This window comes from Trachemys scripta, chromosome 8 (genome assembly GCF_013100865.1).
Source record: "Trachemys scripta elegans isolate TJP31775 chromosome 8, CAS_Tse_1.0, whole genome shotgun sequence".
NCBI classification, from domain to species: domain Eukaryota; kingdom Metazoa; phylum Chordata; order Testudines; family Emydidae; genus Trachemys; species Trachemys scripta.
This window is the reverse complement of record NC_048305.1, coordinates 46,790,538-46,814,729: the sequence shown is the minus strand read 5'-3', so window position 1 is coordinate 46,814,729 and position 24,192 is coordinate 46,790,538. Positions and strand designations below refer to the sequence as shown.

Below are 24,192 nucleotides of genomic sequence, written 5' to 3'. Positions count from 1 at the left end.
TACTGATATATACCTGCCTCTGGAGATTTCCATTACTTGCATCTGAAGAAGTGAGGTTCTTACCCACGAAAGCTTATGCTCCCAGTACTTCTGTTAGTCTCAAAGGTGCCACAGGACCCTGTGTTGCTTTTTATCTGATAACACTTCCCTACCTCCCAGGGGTGTTGTGCAGATAAATGCATTAGGTGCTCAGATACTATGGGGGGGGGGGGGGGGAGAGGCACCATATCAGTACATTAGATAGCAGTGGTTTCCAAAGGTGGTGTGCGTTAAGCTAGCACTGGACCAATTATTTAACACAGATAGGCGAGTCAGGTATTTTGCAGTCAGACAATGGTTTAAAACCAGTCTCTGTCCCTGCTGTGACTCTCAAATGGGAGTAAAGTACTATGGCAGCAAGGTGGGGTAAAAGCAGCAGTCCCCCTGTTCTTAGCCATATCACTCAGCAGAGGAACACATGCTATTAACACAGGAACTGTTATCTCTAAGGGAGGTGAGGGCTCCTCCCTTCCAAAAGGCTGTAGAGGAAGGGGTCTCTATACACCTCCCTCTCTTCCTACCCTGCATGCTCTGGTGGCAAGCAGGGGATGTTCCCTTTCCTGCTAGCACTGACAGTGATTGTGCTTTGTCCTGCAAGGCAGCCTCTCAGTCCCTCAGCTCCGATAGCACTACCACTGGCTGTGACAGGTCACCCTGTTCCATTTCAGAGACAGAGGCTGTTTGGGGAGGGAGAATAGCCTTTCCTGCTTCTCCCCTTCTTAGGAGCACCCACAGCCCAGGACTCAGTCAGATAAGCAGACTGTTCCATGTGCAGAGCCATAACCCTGTCCCTCACTGCTGCAGAACATAGCAGCAGTCCTTGGACTCTGTGACAATCCATCAGAACCTTCAAGTCACATGCCCAGTTCAATAAGCAGCCTAGGACTTTGTTTTGATCTATCTGGTACATTATACAGGCACGTGATGACAGAAACCAGAATTACACACCACTCTACAACTCCCTAGAGAAAATGTGCAGGTTTCTAGCACCACTGGCTGTCGTGGACAAGCTGTTTCTTTCCTCTTTTCAGATCGTACAAACCATTTAAAAGGAGGAGTTCATTTGCAAGGTGCATAGATTCCTCCCACCCCTCCTATTTTATAGTAGGTTTATCTTTTAAAAGGGGTTACATAACTAATGAAAGAGTCCCAGAAGCAAAACATCCCATTTAATGCCATGTGGTTCATGCTGCACCCCACAATGTGCCTCAGCTGTTTTAGCAGGACTGCTACAGCTGAGAGTGGAATTTAGACTCCCAACTCTTCAAATCTTTGGCCACTCCACTGAATCTACAAGGTCACACTTGCGTTGAAGGTATCTATCTGTCTAGTAGAAGCTGGGCTAGGACAATCATATTTCACACAGGCCACTAAACAGCCCCTCTCTGGATCTGAATTCAAGAACTAGAAGGAAAAGTTTATATCCCCTTCCTAGTCCTCAAGCCACTGTGCCTAATTGTTTTAAAGGCCACAAGTTTACCCAAACTGTACTAATCAGTTTCATGTGCCTCTTATCACACATCTGCAGCTACAAGAGCTGATCAAACTTAACAATAGTGCCTGATAAGATGCATCATTCAGCACCTTTACAGCAGTCAACTGATGTCCACCTGTTTCCTCACCTGCAAAGACTCCTTCCTCTCCTCCATGTTATCCACTGTCTAGATGAAGCTGCTGAGGCAGCATGCACTGTGCCAGCACTGCACAGATGACACCCTGCTGCTAAGGACTGAGGCATAGTGGCAGGTTTGTGCAGGACCTGCTTGCATTTTGCATTCCTTGAAATGCATTTTTCCTTCTACAATTTACCACATCACTCAATATAATCCCCCCAACTCCCCGTATTCTCACCTCATTGACTTCAGCTGCTGCAAATTTGGATGAAAATTGCACTATCTGGGAGGTATCCTCTCCACTGGAAACTGCACTTAAGTGACTAAGAACAACCGAGTCTGTCCTCATTTCCGGTAAAATCAGGAAAGCTGCAGATGGTTTAATATCTGGGGTCATGTCAGCAAACCAGTCCAACTCAGGATCTCGCCCTGGTTTCCTCTTCACTTGGATTGTGAACTCTTCTCCTAAGCCAGACTCCCATGGAGACTTGGGAGACCTTTCCAGGAATGCTGTTTCTCTCAGCTGGTCTGGGTGGTCCCAGCTGTCATTGCTCCAGCAATTCACAGGGCTGGACATTGAGGGAGGACTGGGTTTGAAGCTTTTGGATTCTTTGCTCGGCTGAAGGGCACCAGGGAGTGGCCTCTGCACTTGGACTCCATCAGCTCTTGAAGCATTGAGGCTGTTTCCTGAGAACAGTTTAGGAGCAGGGCTGCTGGGCTCAAAGTTGTCCGAGGGTTCCTTGTCCACATTATGATCAACAACATAGGGCCCAGTGCTGCCATGTGGCTCCATAGGCCGGAGCTGTACGTTCACAATTTTCTGAGTCTCGGGCTCTTCGGACTCGCTCCAGTCTGGCCATTCCTCTGTTGGCTTTTCAGAAGTATTCAAAGGGCTCCTGCTGCTTCCCACAGTATTCATCGCAGCAGGATCTCCATTCAGGGATAGCTGAGGGTCTTGTTCAACTGTGGAAGACATAGGAATTACACACCTGTTTTGGATGGTGCTAAATTGTGCCTTTCCCATAAAACTGGGAATGTAAGTTATACCTAGAACTCCCACGATGCCCTAACTCGATCACTAAGGAAACACCACACCAGCCTGCTCAGGAACAGTCACACTAGATCAGAACAGTGCTCCACATAGCCCAGTGCCTTGTCTCCACCAGTGATCTATACTGATGCTTCAAAGTGCTGCTAAAGGAGAAGAGAAGGCAGCGCAGAAATGCCTCTGCCTCAGAAGCAGTGACCAGCTTCCTGCCTACAGTGGGAGGGTTACTAAGCTTGGAACATCTAACCAGCAAGTGCCCAGGGGCTGCTGAGTTGCTACTGGACAAAGGCAAAGGAGAACAAACACAGATGGACATTTTGGATCAGCTTGCTGAAGACAGGGAAGCAGCAAGTATATGAATGGTGCCAACTGCAACTAGCTAGTGAGTCATGACAGCCTTCAGTTCATTGCTGGAGCTGCTCACCTACCTAGCTATGAGGTGGGAAGGTTAGGGCACATAAAAGGGCCAGGGCACAAAGGCAAACAGACATGCCATTATGGGTACATATCTATGTTGCTCAGTTTGCCAGCAGTGTCATTGTTTACTTCAGTCTTCTCAATTATCTTCTATCCATCCCCGTGCAAATCAAGCACTGAGAGCCCCCCCTCCAGTACTTAGCTTTCCAAAGGTTAAACATACCAACTGTTCTCCTAAACATTGTGTTAGGTTCTTCCTCTGTACTCTCCACTCCCCACATTTCCTAGCTCCTTTACCTGTCAGGTACATATGGCAGTGAGTCACTCAACTGAAAATGGCACCTCTGTAGCCATTTCAAATCAGCAGGAGGCAGCGCTGTTGTGCTACCACCAAAAAGGATATTAGTCATTAGTGTTTAGTAGCAAGGACTGCTCCAGTAAGAAAGCTCTGGAGGTTTACCTGTCTTTAAGGCCACCTGAGAGTCTTTTCTTGGCACATGTTTCTCGCTGCTGAGGGACACGTTTCCAGCGATGGGGCACTTGGGGAACACACTGGAAGAGTTGTTCTGCAGGGGCTGGGAAAGCTGACTTCTCTGGTTGCTAATGTGAGTTGGGGAGTCTGCAGGGATACAAAGCAAAAACACAAAGGACACTCACTCAATAGCTGCTGCTCTGCTCAGAACAAAGGCACAATAGAGATCTTCATTACATTCAATTGCTAGGATGAAACCCAAGATGGCCCACAATCTACTCCATTTTCTGCAATTTGCTGGGTCTTCAGATTCCTGGCAACTTGCTAAGGCAGCCCTTGAATCAGCAAAACGTACTTGGGCTCTACATTTGAGGCCTGGGTGCTTTGCAGACCCCTGGGTGAATGCAGCAGCCATCACCGCACTTTAATGAAGTGAAAGTAATATGAGCCCCATTCACATCCTATTACTATGCATCTAAGATGGCGAACAGTGTTTATTCAACCATCTGTCTCCCCAACACAAGCTTCTGCTCTGCAGGTCAGACAGTCACAAGGTTCCACAGGGATTCTCCTGTTATCTCCACCCTTGACGCCTCTTTCACTGCCATACACATGCAAAACAAACTCTCAGCTGCCTCTCAAAGGCTGTGACGTAAACCAGTCTGCTGTTCAGTACAGGAACCAGCTGATTGAGGTGTTTCAGCACACAGCAACAGGCAGCCAGCACTGGTGCAAATGAAGCCAGTCACTATGGCATTGCCTGTGTAACACTAAACCCTGACTGGATCAGCAGCAGCGGGGACTGGGCCTTGGAGCCCTAGATCTTAAAAGCTGGAGTCTCTTCTGCCTGAGGTAGAAGAGTCCGGGCTATTTGCCAAGGCTATAGCAGGCTCAACAACCTCTATTTAAGGTCCAGCCACCACTCAAGGTGGCAGAGCGCCATACTGTGATTTCTGTCACCTTATGTATCTGCACAAATGCAGTCCCCTAATGTAACACACTTTACACCAGTACAGGGTGATTTGTATCAGTGTGGCTTGTGACAGATTCCTTCCGGGGTGCCACCTGGAACTGGGATACCACTGAGCTCGCCTGACCCACCAGCCTGGGCTCCCTTTCAAACTGTGGTGCTGTGATAAGTTGCCAAGCTCTCCAACTTTGCTCTTTCATCAGCATACAGATAGGGACACACCCAGCTGCAGCTTCAGATCAGCTCTGCGTGGGAAGGCTCAGGTAAGGCACCTCCCAGTTGCTAAGGCACGTACCCCCTTCTGGAGTGCAAACCCAAAATTATACTGTCTTGCACTGCACAGGCAACTGTACAGCGTAAGCTCATAAAATTCACCCCCTCCCTCAATGTGGAGAGACATATGCAACAGCTTTCTGCCCGAAGTTACAATTTCCACACACACTGGTTTTAGACAAAACAAAACAAGTTTATTAACTACAAAAGATAGATTTTAAGTGATTATAAGTGATAGCAAACAGATCAAAGCAGTTTACCTTAGTAAATAAACAAAACCACAAACTGAGCTTAACACACTAAATAGGTAGGATATGAATTAGCAAATGCTCACCCTGAGTGATAAACAGGCTGGCAGATTCTTAAGGCACAAGCTTCCTTGGCTTTCCCAGGTTGTCATACACAGGCTAAAATTCCCTCTAGCCTGGGACCATCATTTCCCCCAGTTCAGTCCTTGCCCCTCTGGTGTTTCCAGATGTGTTGTTGTAGGGGGAGTGAGGTACCATCATGATATCATTGTCCCCCTTTTATATCTTCTTCCCACTTGCTGGAAAGCTCTTTTGCTGTGACCTGGGTCAAGCAGTTCCCATTGTGTAGTGCTATCTCTGAGAGGTTTCTATTGTACACAGTTCCTGGGGTAATCCTTGTGCTTGTGTGCATTTTCTCAACGAGCCATTAACATTGTTTGGCCTTTTTACTGTTGTACCTGAAAGGCTGCTTGTGGGCGTTTTCAACCTCACAACATGTTTCAACACATACATAGCCAAACTTCATAACTTGACATATGACGATAGCACATACAATCAAACAAGATATTACTGTCTAGCAGATCAAGACTTTTAGAATGATGATACCTCACAAGTCATACTTTGTACAAAACATAGCCTAATTACATGACAGTGGCGAATAGTGGGGTGCCAGGGTGTCACATAACTTACCCCCGTTTCCAAGCCAGGTAAGCTGCACCAGTGTAAATTGTGTTAGTGTAAACTGCCTACTGCCGGAGGGGTTGTGTTAATGTAGCTATGCAAGGCTGAAATACAGTTATAGACAAGGCCTACAGCTAACATCAAGACAAAACCAATTAGCTTCTGCTTTTTCTTCTCCCACATCAAGGGGGAAACAGATCAATCACAAACAGTTAAAATGTCACAAGATGCCAGACACAAGGTCCACTGCTCCATTTAATACCATGTTGTACTAAGTCATAGAGCTGACTGAAATTTTAACTATTTAGGAGGGATTGGTTACAATACTAATACTCCTCGCTGTGTCCCTTTAACAAAACGGAAAGTTGTGGTTTTGTTTATATATGGCTGTTCCCAGTGTGTGCCTTTGTCACTGGTGGTTTATTCCTCTACATCTCACTGGAGCAGCTTGTGGCAGGAACAATCTGTTGCTAAATAAGTTACCCCAGTTCTGTCTTTGCAGATCATTTTTTCCACTATTGAGGGCAAGAGGCCCTCACTTAACAGGCTTATCCACATGAGGGACTCTTCCTAGAGTCCCTATCCAAGCAGCACAGGCAAGATTGGACAGCACAAACCAATCTCACTGTGCTGCAATCCCAAACTCTTTTTGCATTTACCTACCTGCTGGCGAAAGGTCCGTAGTTTTAGTGAAACTCGGTGCGGAGCATTTGAAAATCTTAGTTCTTCCACCCCCCACAACCACTTCAGGTCCAAGCAGAGAGACCAGAACCGCTAAGCCATGCAGCGTTATTGCAACAATAGAGTCACTGGTATCTCGAAGGCCCAGTAGCACCTAGGACAAGACCAGAAAGCTATCAGAAACAGCAAAGAATCTGAGCAATTCTTTCTTTAGCTCTTCCATTAAAGATGTTTACAGCATGTTTCTGCTGTTCTTTCATCTAGACAATCATGTGGATAACCACTTCTGAAACTCACTATTAGTGTCATCTTCTCTCTGACAAACAAAATTCAATATGTATATCACTTCCCTGGGTAGGAAAGTAGCCTTACTCCTCACTAGGGTTCAAAACCTGATTCATGTTACCAGTTAAAAAGGGTCACCCATACTAGCTCCTTGTGAACACTGGACCACTTTGCAAATAATCTGGCACAATTCAGAATGACCAGTCATCTCTGCTCAAAAGACTCCCACAACTGAGATACTGGAGTGGCATAGGATGGAGAGGCAGTGTATTGTCATAAGCGGGAGATCATAAATCAAGCTTGATGTGTATGAGTTGTGGGAGGGGAGGAAGAAGGGGTATCTTAGCACTGGAATATCTATATATTCCAGGAACACTGGCATAGCTAGGGTTAGGGGGCAGGACTGGAATATCAAGGGGTGCTCCAGATCAGGACTGAGGTACCCTGGCGTAGCTAGGGTGAGGGGGCAGGACTGGGTTAGCAAGGAAGGCTCTAGCTCAGGATGGAGGTGAACTGACTGAGCTGTGAGAAGGTGCATGGGTGCCAGGCCTGGAATAAGTGAAGGGAGCTGCATGTCAGGGCTGAGCTGCACTTGGCAGAGTTGGGTGTTTGGGGAAAGCTTACACAATTTGCCTGCACTGTGCTTCACTGTTGCCAGGACTAGGAGATCTTTACGTGTAATAAGCAACAGAGGCCATCCCAGCAGCAGAATTCCCACACTCTTGATACGCCATGTCCAGTCCCGTTGTCTGCCTCATCATTAACCTGTGGCAATATGATGTTTTTCAACTCTTCCTGCGTGAACAGTTCTGCGTAGGCGTCAATGTGAGACAGCAGCACCACTCGCACGTGCTCTTCGTGGACCTCAAACAGCTTCAGCAACACAGGAGTGACATGCGTCTGGAAGAGGGCTGGTGACAGCAGGCAGGTGGTCTCACTTTCTCCAGTTTTATCTAGGGAAGAGTTGGAACATGGGACAGGCTACCTCCCAGACCAAAGACAACTCTCTGCAAGTTAACGCTACTCTCAGTCACCACGGCCAGCAGCCTATGGGCTTAGGTCTATCACTGAGGAGCCCAGTTTGAATCATAGTCCTAATGCCATGCTCTCTTGGTCAGCAGGAGCCAGAAGTGCTGCAGAGCTAGCATGCTCAGGACATCAGAAGGGTGGGGCAGGAATGATTTGCATTGCTTGACAGTGACCCCTCTGGGCAATTAAAGGGCACACAAGTCCCTGTGGCTGCTTAGGCAAAATTGTGAAGGAGGGGGAGCAAAGAAAGGGCACAGGAACTACTGAGGGAGAGAGACAAAGCACTCCAGCAGGGGAAAGAAGGGATAGTGAATGCCTCCTGGGGAGAAAGAAGTTGCCCCATGCCAGCGAGGTGGCAGAGTAACCTGCTCCCTTCCCACAGCTCAAGCTAGGGGGCAGCCTTGTTATCTGCAAGAATGCTAAGGGAGGGGAGAGAAGGGGAGGGGAGGGGAGGAGGTATACACAGCCGCTGCTCTAAGAAATGCCCCTTGCCCCACAGTCCTGGGGAGGGCCATTTATAGCAGCATGGAAGGCGGCCAGACAATTGCTAATCTTCTTTTCAGCAACCGCGGGAGGCATGTGACAAAGGAACAATGAAAAGTTTGGCGGACGGGGGTACTCCCGTTATTCTGTATCTGGAATGACAGAATCTTTGGTACTTTATCTTACAGTACTTGCTTGGCTTAAACAAACACCACTATTAAAACCTCTGTTCAAATTAACTAACCCCTCTGATTTCACTCCAAATGAGGAAGTGTTTGCTCTGAAGAGAGAATACTCAAAGTCACCTTTCTTTGGACCTAGCAGATGTGGAAGGAAACTCTTGACAGCTACTGGCTCAGCAAACACAAGCTGATTGAGTAAGAGAGGCACCAGCCGTGAAGCTATCAGCTTCTCTGACAAACAGGCCACTCTATCCATCAGGAATCTGTTTTGAGAGAGAGGAGTTAGTATGAGGATAACTTTTTATTTTCTTAAATTTGATTATGACTTGGTTTCAGAATGAGTTTCCATTAAATATCCCTTTCCCCTCCCTCTCTATTTAGACTGTGGGCTTTTCGGGGCAGGGGTTATCTCATGGTGTCTGTACAGTGCCTACAACAATGGAGCCCCAATCCTGATTTGAGGTAGGGCCTATATTCCCCAAACAAAATCATAAATAATAAAGAAATGGATACATCCTGTGAAACCTCATAGCCAAGCTACTGGCTGGCAAGGATTACACCAGACAGAGCCACCCAGCCAAGCAAGCCCCAATCAAATTCTGTAGCCAGACTATGAATATTTCTGTCTTTTCTAAAACTGTCCATCACCACAGTTTGTGTCTGTGTTTCAGAGCAAGGAGCTCACATGAACTATCACCGTGTTAAAGCCCTAGAGTTAAAATGCACTTACATCCCAACCCCCATACACATTACAAAAGGTCGCCCTTCTGCCACTCGGTAACAGGCAAGCATGTTTATTCAGCAGGACATTGCCTGAACAAGATTGCTTCCCATGCAAGGAAGGACATCAACTCAGGAAGACCCTCCCTTAATCTAAGGCAAAAAGTATTTCAGAAGTGATCTGTACAGGATTATTTTTAAATGGTTCTTTACCATGTATAAAGTGGGTCTGAAAGCGGCTGGATTTTGGAAAATTTCAGCCAAAAGAGTTCAGCTGTTTCCAAGAGTGAGGCCAGGGAAAAATACATTTTACCATAATAAAAAAATTCTGACACAGTCTTATCTTTCAGAAACTCTAGTTGTGCCAAAAGTGTTAGTTACGGGAGGAGGGTCTTGGATTCAGTTCATCAAATGAGCAGCATTACAATGATATCACACCCCTTCTTCCCTCACCACCACACACGATGGCAACATGATGCTACAGTATAATAATATCCTGTAAGTGACACCATGGCTGATGCAGAAGTAAGGGGAAATGGGTAGTTCTGCCATGTAGACCAAGTGGGATCTAAATAAAAAAACTTCTGCTAAATTAGTCATGCTTCTCCTTGTCTGTACTGAACAAACTAAACTAAAATTTCCCATTGTGGCTAGTGGACAATATACAACCTGGTTTGTCTTCACAGCCTACCACCCAAGGGAAAGCTTCTGTCCTTGGTTTTGCCTAAGTTTCCATAGAGAATCCAATCAGACCTCTAAAATACACCTGAGATTTCAGACAACCATGTCCACCACAGTCCAAATTTTCTAGCTCATTCCCAGGGAACAATGGGACCAATTATCTCTGCAATGAAAGTACTTGCTACTCACCTAGTTTACACATGGTTTTTACTTTTCTTGGAGTGACAACCACAGTGATCAGCTGCACATAGAAAATTGTGTAGATACCATTTCCAAGAAAAATTAGTTGTTCGGAATCAAACCACACAGCAAAGGTGATGGCAGGTATATCCTATTCAACGCTAACAATGGATCTTCTTGGAGTTTGTATAAGATTACATTAAAATCAGAACACATCGGTGATGTTCTGTGTAAGAGACTGAGATCCACAGATAGAGGAAATATCATCCCAGCTATAAACCTTTTAAAGTCTTGCTGAGATCCCATTTTGAACATGACAAAGTCATCCCCCCCTCCCACTGCAATAAATGCTCTCCACGAAGGTTAAAGCTCTTAAAACTTTTCACTTACTTGAAAAATTCAGTTTTCTCCTCCTCAGTCTTTAAGGTTAAACTTTTCAGAAAGTTCACAACTTCTAGAAAATCATTTCTGACCATAAAAAGAAAGAAGGCTAAGAATCAGGAACTTGAGATTCAAGAAAGCCACATCCTGCATTAATCAGGCACATGGAGGAGGAAAGGGGAGTAACAAGTCACATGACATTGGACTGGGAACATCAGAATGACAGTTTGGGCTTCTTGCATTCCTCACTGCATCTGTGCGCTTCAGCCCCCATTGCAACCACTTCTAGCAGGAGGATTCAGTCTCCATGGTCCATTCCATTCTTAGCCTCTCTTGAGGCTATCAAGGAGGCTGGTGAAAGCAATTATGTGATTTGGACATCTGTCCATTAGAAGCTGGACTGAAACCAAGAGTAATTTCCTCAATCTGCAGGTCTACAACTGGAATTGAATGATGCAGCTATATACAGTATCAACTGAGCAATAGTACATTTGCAATCTCTTGAGCATGATACCCAAATTATGGTGAGAAAAGGAAATTCCCACAACAGGCCAATAACACTATCCCAAGGCAGCAACATGTTTAGGTGATGGCAACTGTAGGTCTGTAGAGACTGGAAGTCAAGATGGATCTAAGATAGAGGTACCTCTAACAGCCTGGTCTTCTATGCCCTCCATCAGCACCTAGTATGAAGTAGGGGAGATAACATTTGCGATGCACGGGAGTGTCACTCTTTCAACCATCTTGCTGATAATTCAACAGCCCGCTATGAGGACTTCTGAATTTAAGGAATCTCCTTGTCAAAGATCCCACATGACAACATGCCTGTGAGCTTGGTAATTATGTTTGCACTTCATGCATCAAAGAACCACCAACAACCTTTCAAAATGAAATGAGTGATGTCAACAACACAGAAGTGAGGAACAGTTTGCTATAGCCAAACAGACAAAGCATTCATTCCCTCACCTGAAGAACTCATGAGACAGTAAGCTGGACAGTGGTGGACGACACTTCGGATCTGGATTCAGCAGCGTACAGTGCAAGGTCTGTTGAAAACTGGAGAGAATATCCGCTGAAACTGAAGCCAGAACGAGCATTAGATTTCATTCCCAGCACCAGGTCCAGACTACACTCAGACTGCCCCTTCCTCTGCTGCAAACTTACTATTGTTTAAGTGCTGATGGGTAGCAAAATAGTCCAGAGCCGCTGCTATTGCTTAGTAGCGGTCATAAGCCTCTACCTTTTTTAGAAAGGCCATTTTCCATCAACCTCCTCCCTACCTGACCCATCTAGCCATTGAGTGCTGATGAGTTTAGGGAGTAAGCATGGAAAATACAATGTATAAAAAGCCAGTTCTAAAGGGAACACTTTCTCCTAAGCTTGGTGAAGAGGACAAGAGAAGATTCTTTTGAGCAGCTTTCTTTCACCTCACACATCACATTCCCACTGCAGCAACTGCAAACATCCTATTAGAGAAGACAGGCAGGACCTCAACTAAGAGCTCTATTTGGTGTCATTATAATTAAAGTCAGCTGGACAATTATAGGCATGGACAGACTTCCATGTGAAGAGATAATAAAAATGGATTCTTCAGGAAACAGATGAAAAAGGTGACATGATAGAGGTATATAAAATAGGGAGCGTTACACAGAAGTGAAATCATGATCCTGTGCTGAGAGAGAGTGTAAATAGGATAAGAGGCACAATGGTCCAGTGGATCGAGCATTGTCCAGGGAGCCAGAACACTTGGGTCTGTCACTGACTCCTCCCTGGGAGACCAGGTCAAGTCACTGCAGTTTTGTTTGCCTTGGTTTCTCCATCTATATAATGGGAATAATGATATTCACCCCCTTTCTAAAAGGCTTTGAGAGCTACAGATAAGCACTACGTAAGAGTTTATTGTTAAGAACAAGGGCGCTCACAATGACAAAAGGCAGCAAATTTAACACTAAAGAATCATTTTTTCCCTCACACACCTACAGTGCCTAAATAATTACTTTTGAGGCAAAGAGTTTAATACGATTCAGGATTATTTGACATCCATGGCTACAGTAGCTAGGATAAAAATGAAGGGATGTCAAACTTCATTCTTCAAGCTAGGTAAGTGGTGGAGGGTTTTGGTTTTGTGGAACATTGGTCCACCTTCTATGGAAAGAAGGGGCTGTATAGCTCAGATGGCCTCCACCTCAGTAGAAGGGGGACCTATCTCCTTGGAGACAGGCTGGCTGGAGTACTCAGGAAGCCTTAAGCTAATAGCAAAAGGGGAGGGGAAAAAAGACGATACAGGCACATAGCACAAAATCAAGATGTTGAGAACAAAATTAATCAAGAAACCAAAGGACATGAAAAGAAGAAATTCTTGAATTGCCTATACACCACTGCTAGGAACATGGGTAACAAACAAGATGAACTGGAATTGCTCATTTATGAGCATAAATTCAATCTAATTGGTATTACTAAAACCGGGTGGGATGAGTCACATGATTGGAATGTTAAAATCAAAGGTTATAACACATTTAGGAAGGACTGAGTGGGCAAAAGGGAAAGGGGCATGGCACTCTATGTCAAAAATGGCATTACCTGTTTCCAAGTCATTGATAACTCAGAAGAAAACGATATTTAATGCTTATGGATCAATGTCCTAACAGATAAAGCACAAGATAGGATTATTAGTTTATGTCTGCTACAGACCATCAAATCACACTAGGGAACTGGATGACCACCTCCATACACACCTGTCTATAATTCGTAGGAAAGAAACCTGGGTGATTGGAGAGAGTGGGGGTGGGACAAGACATCAATCTGAGTGACATATGCTGGAGGTCTCATGCTGCCAGGACTAAAACATCCTTGGGATTTCTAAACATTGTCATCTATAATTTCCTAACTCAAAAACTGTTGCTGCCAACATGGGGGAATTCTACATTGGACTTAGTCCTAACTATAAAGGAGGAACTGATCACAGAACTAAAAGTTAATGGTAGGTACAAGTGATCATGACTTGCTCAGATTTATAATATGCAAGAAGAAGAATATCTAGACCAGTAATACTTGGTGTTTTAAAAGAACCAACTGCAAAAAGCTGAAAACAATTATGAGCCAAATCAGCTGGGAGGAAGAATTTACCAGAAAACTGTGAATGATCATTGGGAATCATTTAAGGACACCTATTAAGTGCCCAAAATGCCACAATTGAGGAAGAAGTCCCATGCTAGTTAAAAATCCAACTTGGTTTAGAGTGGAAGTGAAGGCAACTGTAAAAAATAAAAATAAAAAAATTGATATGCAACAAATGGAAGAAAGGGGAAGTTGATACTAATGAATATAAATCAGAAGTTAGGAATTGTAGAAAACTGATAAGAGAAGCCAAGGGACCCAAGGAGAAATCCATGCCCAGTACAGTCAAGGACAATAAGACAGTTATTTAAATATATTAGGAATAGGTCTGTCAAGCGATTAAAAAAATTAATCACAATTAATCACACTGTTAAATATAATACCATTTATTTAAATATTTGATCTTTTCTACATTTTCAAACATATTGATTTCAATTATAACAATACAAGTGTACAGTGCTCACTTTATATTTTTTTATTACAAATATTTGCACTGTAAAAACAAGAAATAGTATTTGTCAATTCACCTAATACAAGTACTGTAGTGTAATCTCTATCATGGAAGTTGAACTTACAAACGTAGAATTATGTACAAAAAAATAACTGCATTCAAAAATAAAACAATGTAAAACTTTAGAGCCTACAAGTCCACTCAGTCCTATTTCTTGTTCAGCCAATCGCTTAGACAAACAAGTTTGTTTACATTGGCAGGAGATAATGCTGCCACTTCTTGTTCACAATGTCAACTGAAAGTGTTTTCATGGCACTGTTGTAGCCAGTGTTGCAAGATATTTACATGTCAGGTGTGCTAAATCCCTTCATGCTTCAACCACCATTTCAGAGAACATGTCCATGCTGATGACAGGTTCTTCTTGATAACAATCCAAAGCTGTGCAGACTGACAGATGTTCATTTTCATCATCTGAGTCAGATGCCACCAGCAGAAAGTTGATTTTCTTTTTTGGTGGTTCAGGTTCTGTAGTGTCCACATTGAAGTGTTGCTCTTTTAAGACTTCTGAAAGCATGCTCCACACTTCATTCCTCTCAGATTTTGGAAGGCATTTCAGATTTTTAAACCTTGGGTCAAGTGATTTAGCTATCTTTAAAAATCTCACACCAGTAATGTCTTTGCATTTCTCAAATCTGCAGCAAAAGTGTTCTTAAAACGAACATGTGCCGAGTCATCATCTGAGACTACTATAACATGAAATATATGGCAGAATGCGGGTAAAATAGAGCTGGAGACATACAATTCTCCCCCAAGGAGTTCAGTCACAAATTTAATCAACACTTTTTTTTTTTTTTTTTTTTTAAAAACGAGCGTCATCAGCATGGAAGCATGTCTTCTGGAATGGTGGCCAAAAAATGAAGGGGCATATAAATGTCTAGCATATCTGGCACTTAAATACCTTGCAATGCCGGCTATGAAAGTTCCATGCGAATGCCTGTTCTCACTTTCTGGTGATATTGTAAATAAGAAGTGGGCAGCAGCATCTCCCATAAATGTGTAAACACTTGTTTGTTTAAGCGATTGGCTGACTGAGAAGTAGGACTGAGTGGACTAAACCTTTGCTTTGTTTTGGTTTTGAGTGCAGTTATTTAACAAAAAAAGTTATATTTGTAAGTTACACTTTCAGGATACAGATATTGCACTACAGTACTTGTATGAGGTGAATTGACAAATACTGTTTCTTTTGTTTATCATTTTTACGGTGCAAATATTTGTAATAAAAAATATTAATATAAAGGGAGCATTGTACACTTTGTATTCTGTGTTGTAATTAAAATCAATATTTGAAAATGTAGAAAAACATCTAAAATATTTAATAAATTTCAATTGGTATTCTGTTTAACAATGCGATTAAAACTGCAATTAATTGCAATTAATTTTTTTAGTTAATTGCATTCGTTAACTGCAATTAATCGACAGCCCTAATTAGGAACAAAAAATCCTTGACCATGGTATTGGTTGATTACTAGATGGAAATGATAGAATTAGCAGTAATAATGCAGAAAAGGCAAAGGTGTTCAGTAAGTATTTCTGTTCTATATTTGAGGAAAAACAGATGACAGTCTCACCATACGGTGATAACACTCTTTCTAGTCCACTGGTATTTCTAGAGGATGCTGAACAGAAGCTACTAAAGTTAGATATTTTTAGATCAGCAGGTCCAGATTACTTGCACCCAAGAGTTTTAAAAAGAGCTGACTGAGCAGCTTGCTGGACCATTAACATTGCTTTTCAATAAGTCTTGGAGCACCAAGAAGAAAGCTAAGGTTGTGCCAATTTTTAAAAAGGATAAAAGGGATGACCTAGGTAACTATAGGCCTGTCAGCCTGAGGCCAATCCAGGGAAAGATAACGGAGCAGCTGATACGGGACTTGATTAATAAAGATCTAAAGGAAGATAATGTAATCAGTGCAAATCAATATAGGTTATTGAAAATAAATTCTGACAAACTAGATATATTTTTTTGACAAAATTACAAGCCCGGTTGGTAAAGGTAATAGAGTTAATGTAATCTACTTAGACTTCTATAAGGGGTTTGACTTGGTAATGCATGACATTTTGATTAAGAAACTAAAATGATATAAAATGAACATGGCATACATTACATGGATTAAAAACTGGCTAACTGATAGGTTGCAAAATGTAACTGTAAACGGGGTCAGTGGGTGGCAAAGAGGGCAATTGCCCAGGAGCTCGGGCAATTTCAAAGGATTTCATGTGGAATTGCCCGAGCAGGCTGCAGGGCAGGGCTCCTAGGCACGTGCGGGATGGTACCGGCAGCGGCGAAGGCAGTCGGCGGCAGCTCGCTGGGCATCAGCCTGCGCAGCCGGCAGCATCGCCCAAATGTCAGGTGGACCGCGTCTGTGCAGGCTGGAGCCCATTGACTGTTCTGCCCCGGGGGCCTGGAATTGCTGTTGGCAGACCTGCTTCTAGTGATAGACTCAAAGAGCTCAATCTATTTAGTTTAACAAAGAGGAGTTTAACAGGTGACCTGATCACAGTCTATAAAGTACCCCCATGGGGAACAAATATATAATGATGGGCTCTTCAATCTAGCAGAGAAAGATAAAACATGATCCAATTACCAGACATTGAAACTAGACAAATTCAGACTGGAAATTAGGTGTACATTTTTAACTGAGAATAATTCGCAACTGGAACAATTCATAAGAGTTGTGGTGGATTCTCCATCACTGATCATTTTAAAATCAAAATGGGATGTTTTTCTAAAAAAATATGCTCTCTGAATTATTTTGGGGAAGTTTTATGCCCTGTATTATACAGGAGGTCAGACTAGGTGATCAACGTGGTCCCTTCTAGCCTTAGAATCCATGAATCTGTGTCATTTCTACCTTCTAATTGCAGGGAAGGATCAATCTTAATAGTAATTTGCATTTACATAGTTTCTTTGATTGAGCATCGCAAAGTGGTTTACAAAAGATAAATCCATTATTTAAATTTTGTAGATAGGGAAAGCTGACAGAGATTATGCAATTTACCAAAGTCATGCACAGGGGAAGTGAGATTTTGGAATCAGACATAGCATCCCAACAGCCAAACCAGGATGCCAGCTGCTGGACAATCCTCCTTAACACCACTGTACCCTAGTTTCCATTACAAAAAAATTCCCACCCCAGTCACTGACGCCTGGATTGGACTCCCAGTCACTATGCAAGCTATACAGAAAAAGCAACCACCAAGAAGTCTCCTGTCCTGTGAAGGACAGCATGGAACAGGAAGAGCTCTTATGGGAAAGTTTCTCATTTCTGAAATACGTGGAGAGTGAAATGGACAATCACTTCTTTGCAATAAAAGTTTCGTCATGCTTCTTCTGAGACACTCTTTCCTATTGGAAAATGAATACTTTGGGTCATTCATGCATGGGAGGTAGCAAAATAAAGTAATTTTATTTCCTTGTCTTTGAGGACTCTCACCCTGATCATTTAAGAATGTCAGCAGATTTTCAACCATTGTTCCAAATGAATAGGCATCCCGGGCATGTCCGTGGCTCTCAGGAAGAATTTTGAAATCTGCAGACTGAAAAAATAATCATAAAGCAGGAGCCTGCTATACAGTCTCCATGAGTCCCTACTCTATCCTTACACCCTCTGATTCTTTGTATAGTACCATTACTCCACTCAGTGCATTACAAGTGGAATATTATACAAAACTCAAAAGCCTCTCTAGAGCCTTAAAGAACTTACAGCCTAGACACACAAACAAGAACACCACAGTTAAACAGTGCCCCATGAGTTCATCCAGCAACTGTAAGCCAGAAGCTTTCTACATTTCTGTGGAAACCAATGTTAACCAGGGAGAGAATTCACTCTCTTCTAGTCTGTAAGCAGTCTGCATTACACTATAGACATGACAGTTGGTTAATAAGGGAAACACGTGGACATTAAATGCAACAGCGACACAAAACTATGTAACTTTAAAAGGATCAACAACTTCTCACGGCAAATGTTAGCGGAATGAAGCTTTAGGTTCTTTATAGTTTAAAGATGAGCATATTGTTTGCACCAAGTTTTACAGAACGAAATTGGTGAGTTTTAAAATACAAAGGTTCAAGATGACGATGACTTTCTTTTCTGAGTGCAGCTTACCAGCTTCTTCAAGTTTGACTTTCTGCATAGCACAAAAATTGGCTTCAGTTTCAGAACTGGCACTTTCTAAATTCCTAGAATACATGTAACTGGATTGCTCTTGGGAGTATAACATTTACATAAACAACCACAACCTTCAAATGGCCACAAGTGGTGTTCAATAATCAGTTTCTATACATGCCAAGCAACCTTTTAAATACTTGAACTGGCCTGTTCTTCTGGCCAATTTTATCTTATAAAACTCAGTGCAAAAAAATTTGCTCAGCTTTAGAATAATTAAAAATACCAAAGTCTTATTTGGCCGACGTTGGTTCTGGAAGATTATTGGCCAGTCTTTTTATGGCTATTTAGCTGTGTGGTCCTCTGGCAATTTAACAGAAATAGTAAATAATATAGCAGGCCATTTACTTTAAGACTTCATAAGAGAAACAGAACCAGTACCTAGCAAGATTACAGAATGCTTTTTTGAAAATGGAAAATTATGCCTAACTTGGGATCTTCCTTGGAGATATGAACTAGTTCTGGAGCTATAAAATAAAGACATGTTCTATCACATTCCATGTAGATCCATCCCGATAAAGAAGAGTTTTTTTTTTTTAAAAAAAAAAAGGAGCATCAAAACAAAAGAATCTCTGGCAGATCTCTGAGCATTTGTTCATCCGACAACCGCCCTCCTCTGTAACTGCAAAGCTCCTCAACTGTGGATATTTATTGTTGGGGAAAGTATTTTTGTATTTATTTATCAAGAGACAGATAGAAGCAAATACTGTCATTTCACTATTTTAAAAATTAATTATGTAAGCGTATATGAAAAATTGCAAGTGTTCGGGTGGAAAAATTTTGGGTACGGTTGTTGTAAATATTAAGGCTGGGACACAAATGTAAAAAAATATTCACTGTTAGGGCTGTTGCTCTGTCATTAACTTATTCCGCTGAGTCATCTCCCCCTTTCACAATATACAAGTTATGGACAGTAGAACACAATTCTGAAGTTATCTAGATGGATATATCCCTCCACATCTAAGCATGCTCTATTTTATATAAATCTAAAGAAATACATCATTTATAGATATATATGGGCTGAAACTGCTTTCTGCGCTTTTTCGCTTCAATATCGAAAACCAAAAAATCCTGCAGCAAAAACAGATTAAATTCTGATCAACCCGGAGTACAGCAATGCTACTCACCCTCTCTTCAGGAGGGATGGCTGCCTTGTCTCTCACTGACTTGATACCACACAGGAACTAGAAAGAGGAAAGGAAAACTTCATGTTAAATGTTTTGAGCTAATCATTTATCGCTTGGTGAGTTGGCACCAAGCAGCAGTGGATGAAACCCAGCTTTTTTTGCCCTTTTTTTTTTTCCCCTTCTCCTTCTCTCGCCGCTCCTCTCTCTCTCCATGGCCAGTCAAGACTGGCTGAATGCACAACAGTGGGTTCCCCACTTTCACATTCAGTATAGGATATGCCTCATTACCTTACCAACCTGGAGGCATAGCTCTGGGGTCTAAGCATCAAGGGTAAAACACCGAGATGCCCTGCAGTTGCTGAATCTTACTAGAGTCAATTCTGCCTTCAATCTTAAAATCATATCCCTACATGCTGTACCTGGACCTCTGGATCTTTAATAATAGTGGGATTTTACTCCAATGCTCTTGGTCAAAATTTCACCTCTTGTAATGTTGTGCATCACGCAAGGTGCCAATTGCCTGGCCAGCTGTCCCTCTCCAGGAGGTGGTAAAACTGCTAGCGATGCTATGTGGGTACAGTTTATGAAGAATTTGGGGATCCTTTGGAATGAAAGCCAGAATGTATTTGAGTAATGTCTCACTGCAGCATTGACCCTGCACAGGATGCAGCTGAGTTCAAGACAGACATTTTCCTCCCTAATGTCCAACGGAGATGCCAGCAAGGAGAACCAAAGTGCCCTTTATATGAGGGAGGATGTTAACCTGTTTTAATCTGGATTCAGCTTTTCTGCTTCAGGGAAAGAAAGCAAACTCTTTTACTAACCAGTAGCAGCAGTAAAGACTTCAAGCTTGTTCCCACCTTCCCTCTCCCCAACCCTAACACCTCCTTGCAGCCACTTCTAGTCCCCTTGAATGACTAGTTGACTTTATCCACACATGGTCATTTATGGTAACTGTGTCCTTAGAGCAAGCATTCAGGCCACAGATCTGGGAAGCAGGCTGATACATTTTTAATATTAATTTTCAATTTAGGCAATTGGATACACTTTAAATTTGAGCAAAACTTTCTAATGATGGATCCCCAACAAGCCAGAAACCCTTGTTCCAAGCATTGTGAGTGGGTTGTTTGGCTCTTACCTCTGGGGTGGCTTCATTAAGGTTGCAGACTGTTTCCATTCCTCCTAGTTTCCAGTGCCCATCCTCACTTACAAATACAGATGATAAACAGATGTTGTTATGCGTTAGGTTTCCCTAAAATATAAAATAAACAAAAGACCTGGGGATCGATGAAGGCATTAAATCCTTGTTAGCACTAATTAGGTGCCCTGATGATCTGAGAAAAAGCTGTTGAAAAATACACAGATCAGCATTTATACTGCAGGTTCCTTAATGGTTTTTGTAGGCCAAACGGCACCTTTCACAAGGACTGAGGCTTTAAAGGAGGCCAAGTTTAACTATCACAGTCCTTTTACTCTAATTGCAAGTTACAAGAGGCCCTCCATATCTGAGCACAAAGACTTAAAGTTACACTGGCTTCAGATCTGGGATTTGCTAATTCAATCCTGAACACATGCCTAAAAAGCACTGCTAGACCTAGGGACAAAGTCTGATATCTTATATACCACCAGGATGATAAACAAATATGTTATGCTGAGAATCCGTTTTCCAGCAGCATTTGTTCATAGCTCTGACAAGTCATGCGATCTCAGGCCATAAAGTCATGACATTTTCATAATTATCTTCCCTGTTCTGGCTCTTCAGATACATTTTATCATTATTCATTGCCTCAAAAACAGCTAGTGAGAATTCTTTGTAGCGCCTAAAAGCAGTCTGGAACACCAGCTGCCAGATGGTATAAAGCACTATTCTCTATCAGTCTGAGATAGCTGCTAATGCTATGTCACAAGTGAAGTGAAATAAAAAGCAGGCAGGGAACAAGAAACGTGAGATTTTAAGGTCCAATACCTCACAATCATCCATGTAAGCCCACTGATAAAGCCTTCCCTCTGCTCACATAAACCTGTTCCTGCTGGGAGCCCAAACCTTACACATTCACACCTGTTTCTGTTGAGAACTTACCCTGTCATGAAGGAAGATAAGAGCTAGCAATAAGTCATAGATCCCTGCACAGATCTCATCTGAGGACAGCATCTCCAGCGCCATCTCCAAAGGCTTTACACGCTCTGTAACCAGGTGAATCCCATCTGTTTCCACAGTACAAGAGAGGAAGCGCAAAAGGCAAGGGTGGCGCAAGGTTTTCAGGTGCTTCAAAAATGACAAGGAGGAAACAAGTTGGTATATATCCCACATCCTTTATAGGCAGGGGGTTTAGTGGGAATTCATCACTTTGGCATCTCCTCACATGAAAGTGCTTAACCACACAGCCTTAATGTCCTTTTAAGTGAGTTTTCTGGAGGGAATTATAAATTCCAATCCCACTCCCTACCAGAATGCCTACCACCACACACTGCTCTTATTTTGATCACACTGTAGAATGTTTCTTGTCATATCAAAATCTTATAAAAAAAATAAAACAAAACTTTGTATTTGGGAGCTGTGAGAGTGTCCCTGTAATTAAGGAGATCTGCTAGAAGCAGGGATCATTACCCTTCAAATGTATTCTGAATTAATCTGTTTCTTCCTCCTCCCTCCCAAGGGGCTTTGAGGACATTCATGTACAGGAACTGATAGCTTGACTTTGATACTAGAAAAGGCAGAGAGAATTAGAAAGAAGCCTGTTATTCAGCAAGGCCATGTTCTCTACCTTGGCAGCTTTATTAACTGTGTCTTCATTCTCTGTTTTATACACAAAGACCGAGGCAAGCTTGCCATCTTGCAGTACAGCTGGGTAAATTGTGAGTCCAGTTGGTAAGGTATACGGCGGCTCTTCCAGTGTGTAGCTCTTTAAAGCACTGTTCTCCGAGCCCATCACTTGCAGAATTAGGCCGTTGTGGAAGCTCTCTCAGTGTCAAATAGGCCTTAGGGTGAACAGAGGTTTTTTCAGACAATTTAATTCCAACTGGCACTGTCCAATTTATTCTTCAGAACATTTTCTGAAAAGTGTGAAACAAAACATCAGAAAAACACTCATCTTGTTGATGTACTTGAGTCAACAGTTCTCTCCCTGGAGTTTCAGTAGATAAAAATCTAAAACTCAGTCATTTCTGTTGTAAAGGTAATAAAGGGCTTGGACAGCTCTAGAGATAAGAGACTTTAGCTGTGGAACAGGTAAAGCACAAACAGCTCAGTGCAAGCTATACCACAAGATACTGCAAATATGGCAATATCTACACTTACCAAGGATTGATGCTGCTGCGATCGATGCAGTGGGGGTCGATTTAGCGATCTAGCGAAGACCTGCTAAATCAAATGCAGAGCACTCTTTGGTCAACTCTGATACTCCACCAGAATGAGAAGATTAAGGTAAATTGATGGGAGAGTGTCTCCCATCGACACAGTGCAGCGTAGACACCGCAGTAAGATGACCTAAGCTATGTTGACTCCAGCTATGTTATTCACGTAGCTAGAGTAGCGTAACTTAAGTCGACTTACCCCAGTAGTGTAGACAAGGCCTATGTCTCAATCTCACCCTACAGGGTAATTCAGTTTCCATTTAATCTTTGGAGTCTCTGCCAAAAGGTGGCCCCCCTGGTGATGGTGATCTGTCATGTGACTAACTGCCTATTGGATCTTCACCAAAGGCAACAACTGACATAGCTTTAAGTCATCTGACAGTCATGACTTTTGGTCCCCACTGATCTAAACCTGATTTAAAAAAAAACAAAACAAAACAAATCAGGAATCTCAAGGTGAGGGGCTCCTCTTTCCATCACCAAATCCCCTGAGCCAACTATCTCCCTAGATCTAAATATTTCATTAGGTAAAGCTACAATGAAAATTAAATGGAATTAGAAAGGTCTGCTACACCACCCTGCTGGTGCAGTACTGACAAATGAAGGAGTTCCTTAATCTCTTTGGTGTTGCCTTATATACTTGGTATATCAAGCAAAATTCACCTCCACTGCTGCTCAGCTGTAGCAGGTGCATCATCACGAAGCGTTGATAGAACGGCGGTCGCAGGAGACACCAGCACTGAAGGATTGATTGGACACAACTTTTAGTTTCTACCACCACCACCACAATTTGCATCTTTTTGTATTTGTAGCTTGCTCTGACACGCCTTAGAACTGAATGTATTTTCCTCCTGACTGCCTTCTCTCCATCTGGCTAATGTTGGCAGGCAGGCAAACCTAACCCCCCTCCCACCACCACCATATTTATAGTGGAGATAAAGTTAAAACAAAAATTCTGGTTACTTCCTTGCTTGTGAACCAGCTCCAGAAGATAACAGTGGAACACACGCAATATTCTTCTGGGGGCAGAAGCCCTTTTAAAAGCATTGGTAGGATAGGCCTGTGCTCTATAATCAGTGTCGTGCTGGCAGGCTACCTCAGGCTATGAGCAAACCTTTCTCCATGATATACCCAAAACTTTGGCCTCTCTTAAATTATCAAAAACTAAAATATGTAGAAATGCAGGCTAAGGGAAGGGAAATCATGTCTCATCTTCAAGGGCATCTGCTCGGCACTGTGGGGATCAGAAAGGAATTCTTGCCCCACCCCATGTATATTATTTTGCACAGCTGGATGATTGCATTATGGTAGTTTTCGCCTTCCTCTGAAGCATGAGGCACAGACTATTGCTGAAAGCAATATAACACACTTCTTGACCTCTTGGTCTGATTTTTATAAGGCAAAGCTTCCATTCTGGCTTCTCTCTAGTAGTCTGGATATGTTTTGGGAGATTTTTCGGTTATAGGTTCTTGGTTTTCTTCTCACTTATTGCCTTAATTAAAAATTAGTTATCTAACTGGTCGCCTTGAAAAAT

The 24,192-nt window shown here is 42.7% G+C and overlaps 1 protein-coding gene across 5 annotated transcripts in view; it reads right to left on the bottom strand.

Moving 5' to 3' along the window:
- Nucleotides 1–236: 236 nt before the first annotated feature.
- SCYL3 (SCY1 like pseudokinase 3) overlaps nt 237–24,192 on the bottom strand; it is a 28,727-nt gene continuing 4,771 nt past the window's right edge. The window contains exons 2-15 of one of the 5 annotated variants that reach the window (XM_034778491.1): nt 23,322–23,397; nt 22,603–22,665; nt 22,070–22,358; nt 21,385–21,570; nt 20,443–20,556; nt 19,305–19,361; nt 17,446–17,548; nt 11,350–11,461; nt 10,393–10,470; nt 8,545–8,684; nt 7,493–7,680; nt 6,425–6,596; nt 3,578–3,736; nt 237–2,615 (exon numbers count right to left, since the gene is read on the bottom strand). In XM_034778491.1, the coding sequence (XP_034634382.1) occupies nt 1,762–2,615; nt 3,578–3,736; nt 6,425–6,596; nt 7,493–7,680; nt 8,545–8,684; nt 10,393–10,470; nt 11,350–11,461; nt 17,446–17,548; nt 19,305–19,361; nt 20,443–20,556; nt 21,385–21,570; nt 22,070–22,234 (2,328 nt within the window). In that variant the 5' untranslated portion in view covers nt 22,235–22,358; nt 22,603–22,665; nt 23,322–23,397 and the 3' untranslated portion in view covers nt 237–1,761. The remainder of the gene's footprint in view (nt 2,616–3,577; nt 3,737–6,424; nt 6,597–7,492; nt 7,681–8,544; nt 8,685–10,392; nt 10,471–11,349; nt 11,462–17,445; nt 17,549–19,304; nt 19,362–20,442; nt 20,557–21,384; nt 21,571–22,069; nt 22,359–22,602; nt 22,666–23,321; nt 23,398–24,192) is intronic. The other 4 variants (XM_034778492.1, XM_034778493.1, XM_034778494.1 and 1 more) reach the window with 4 other exon arrangements.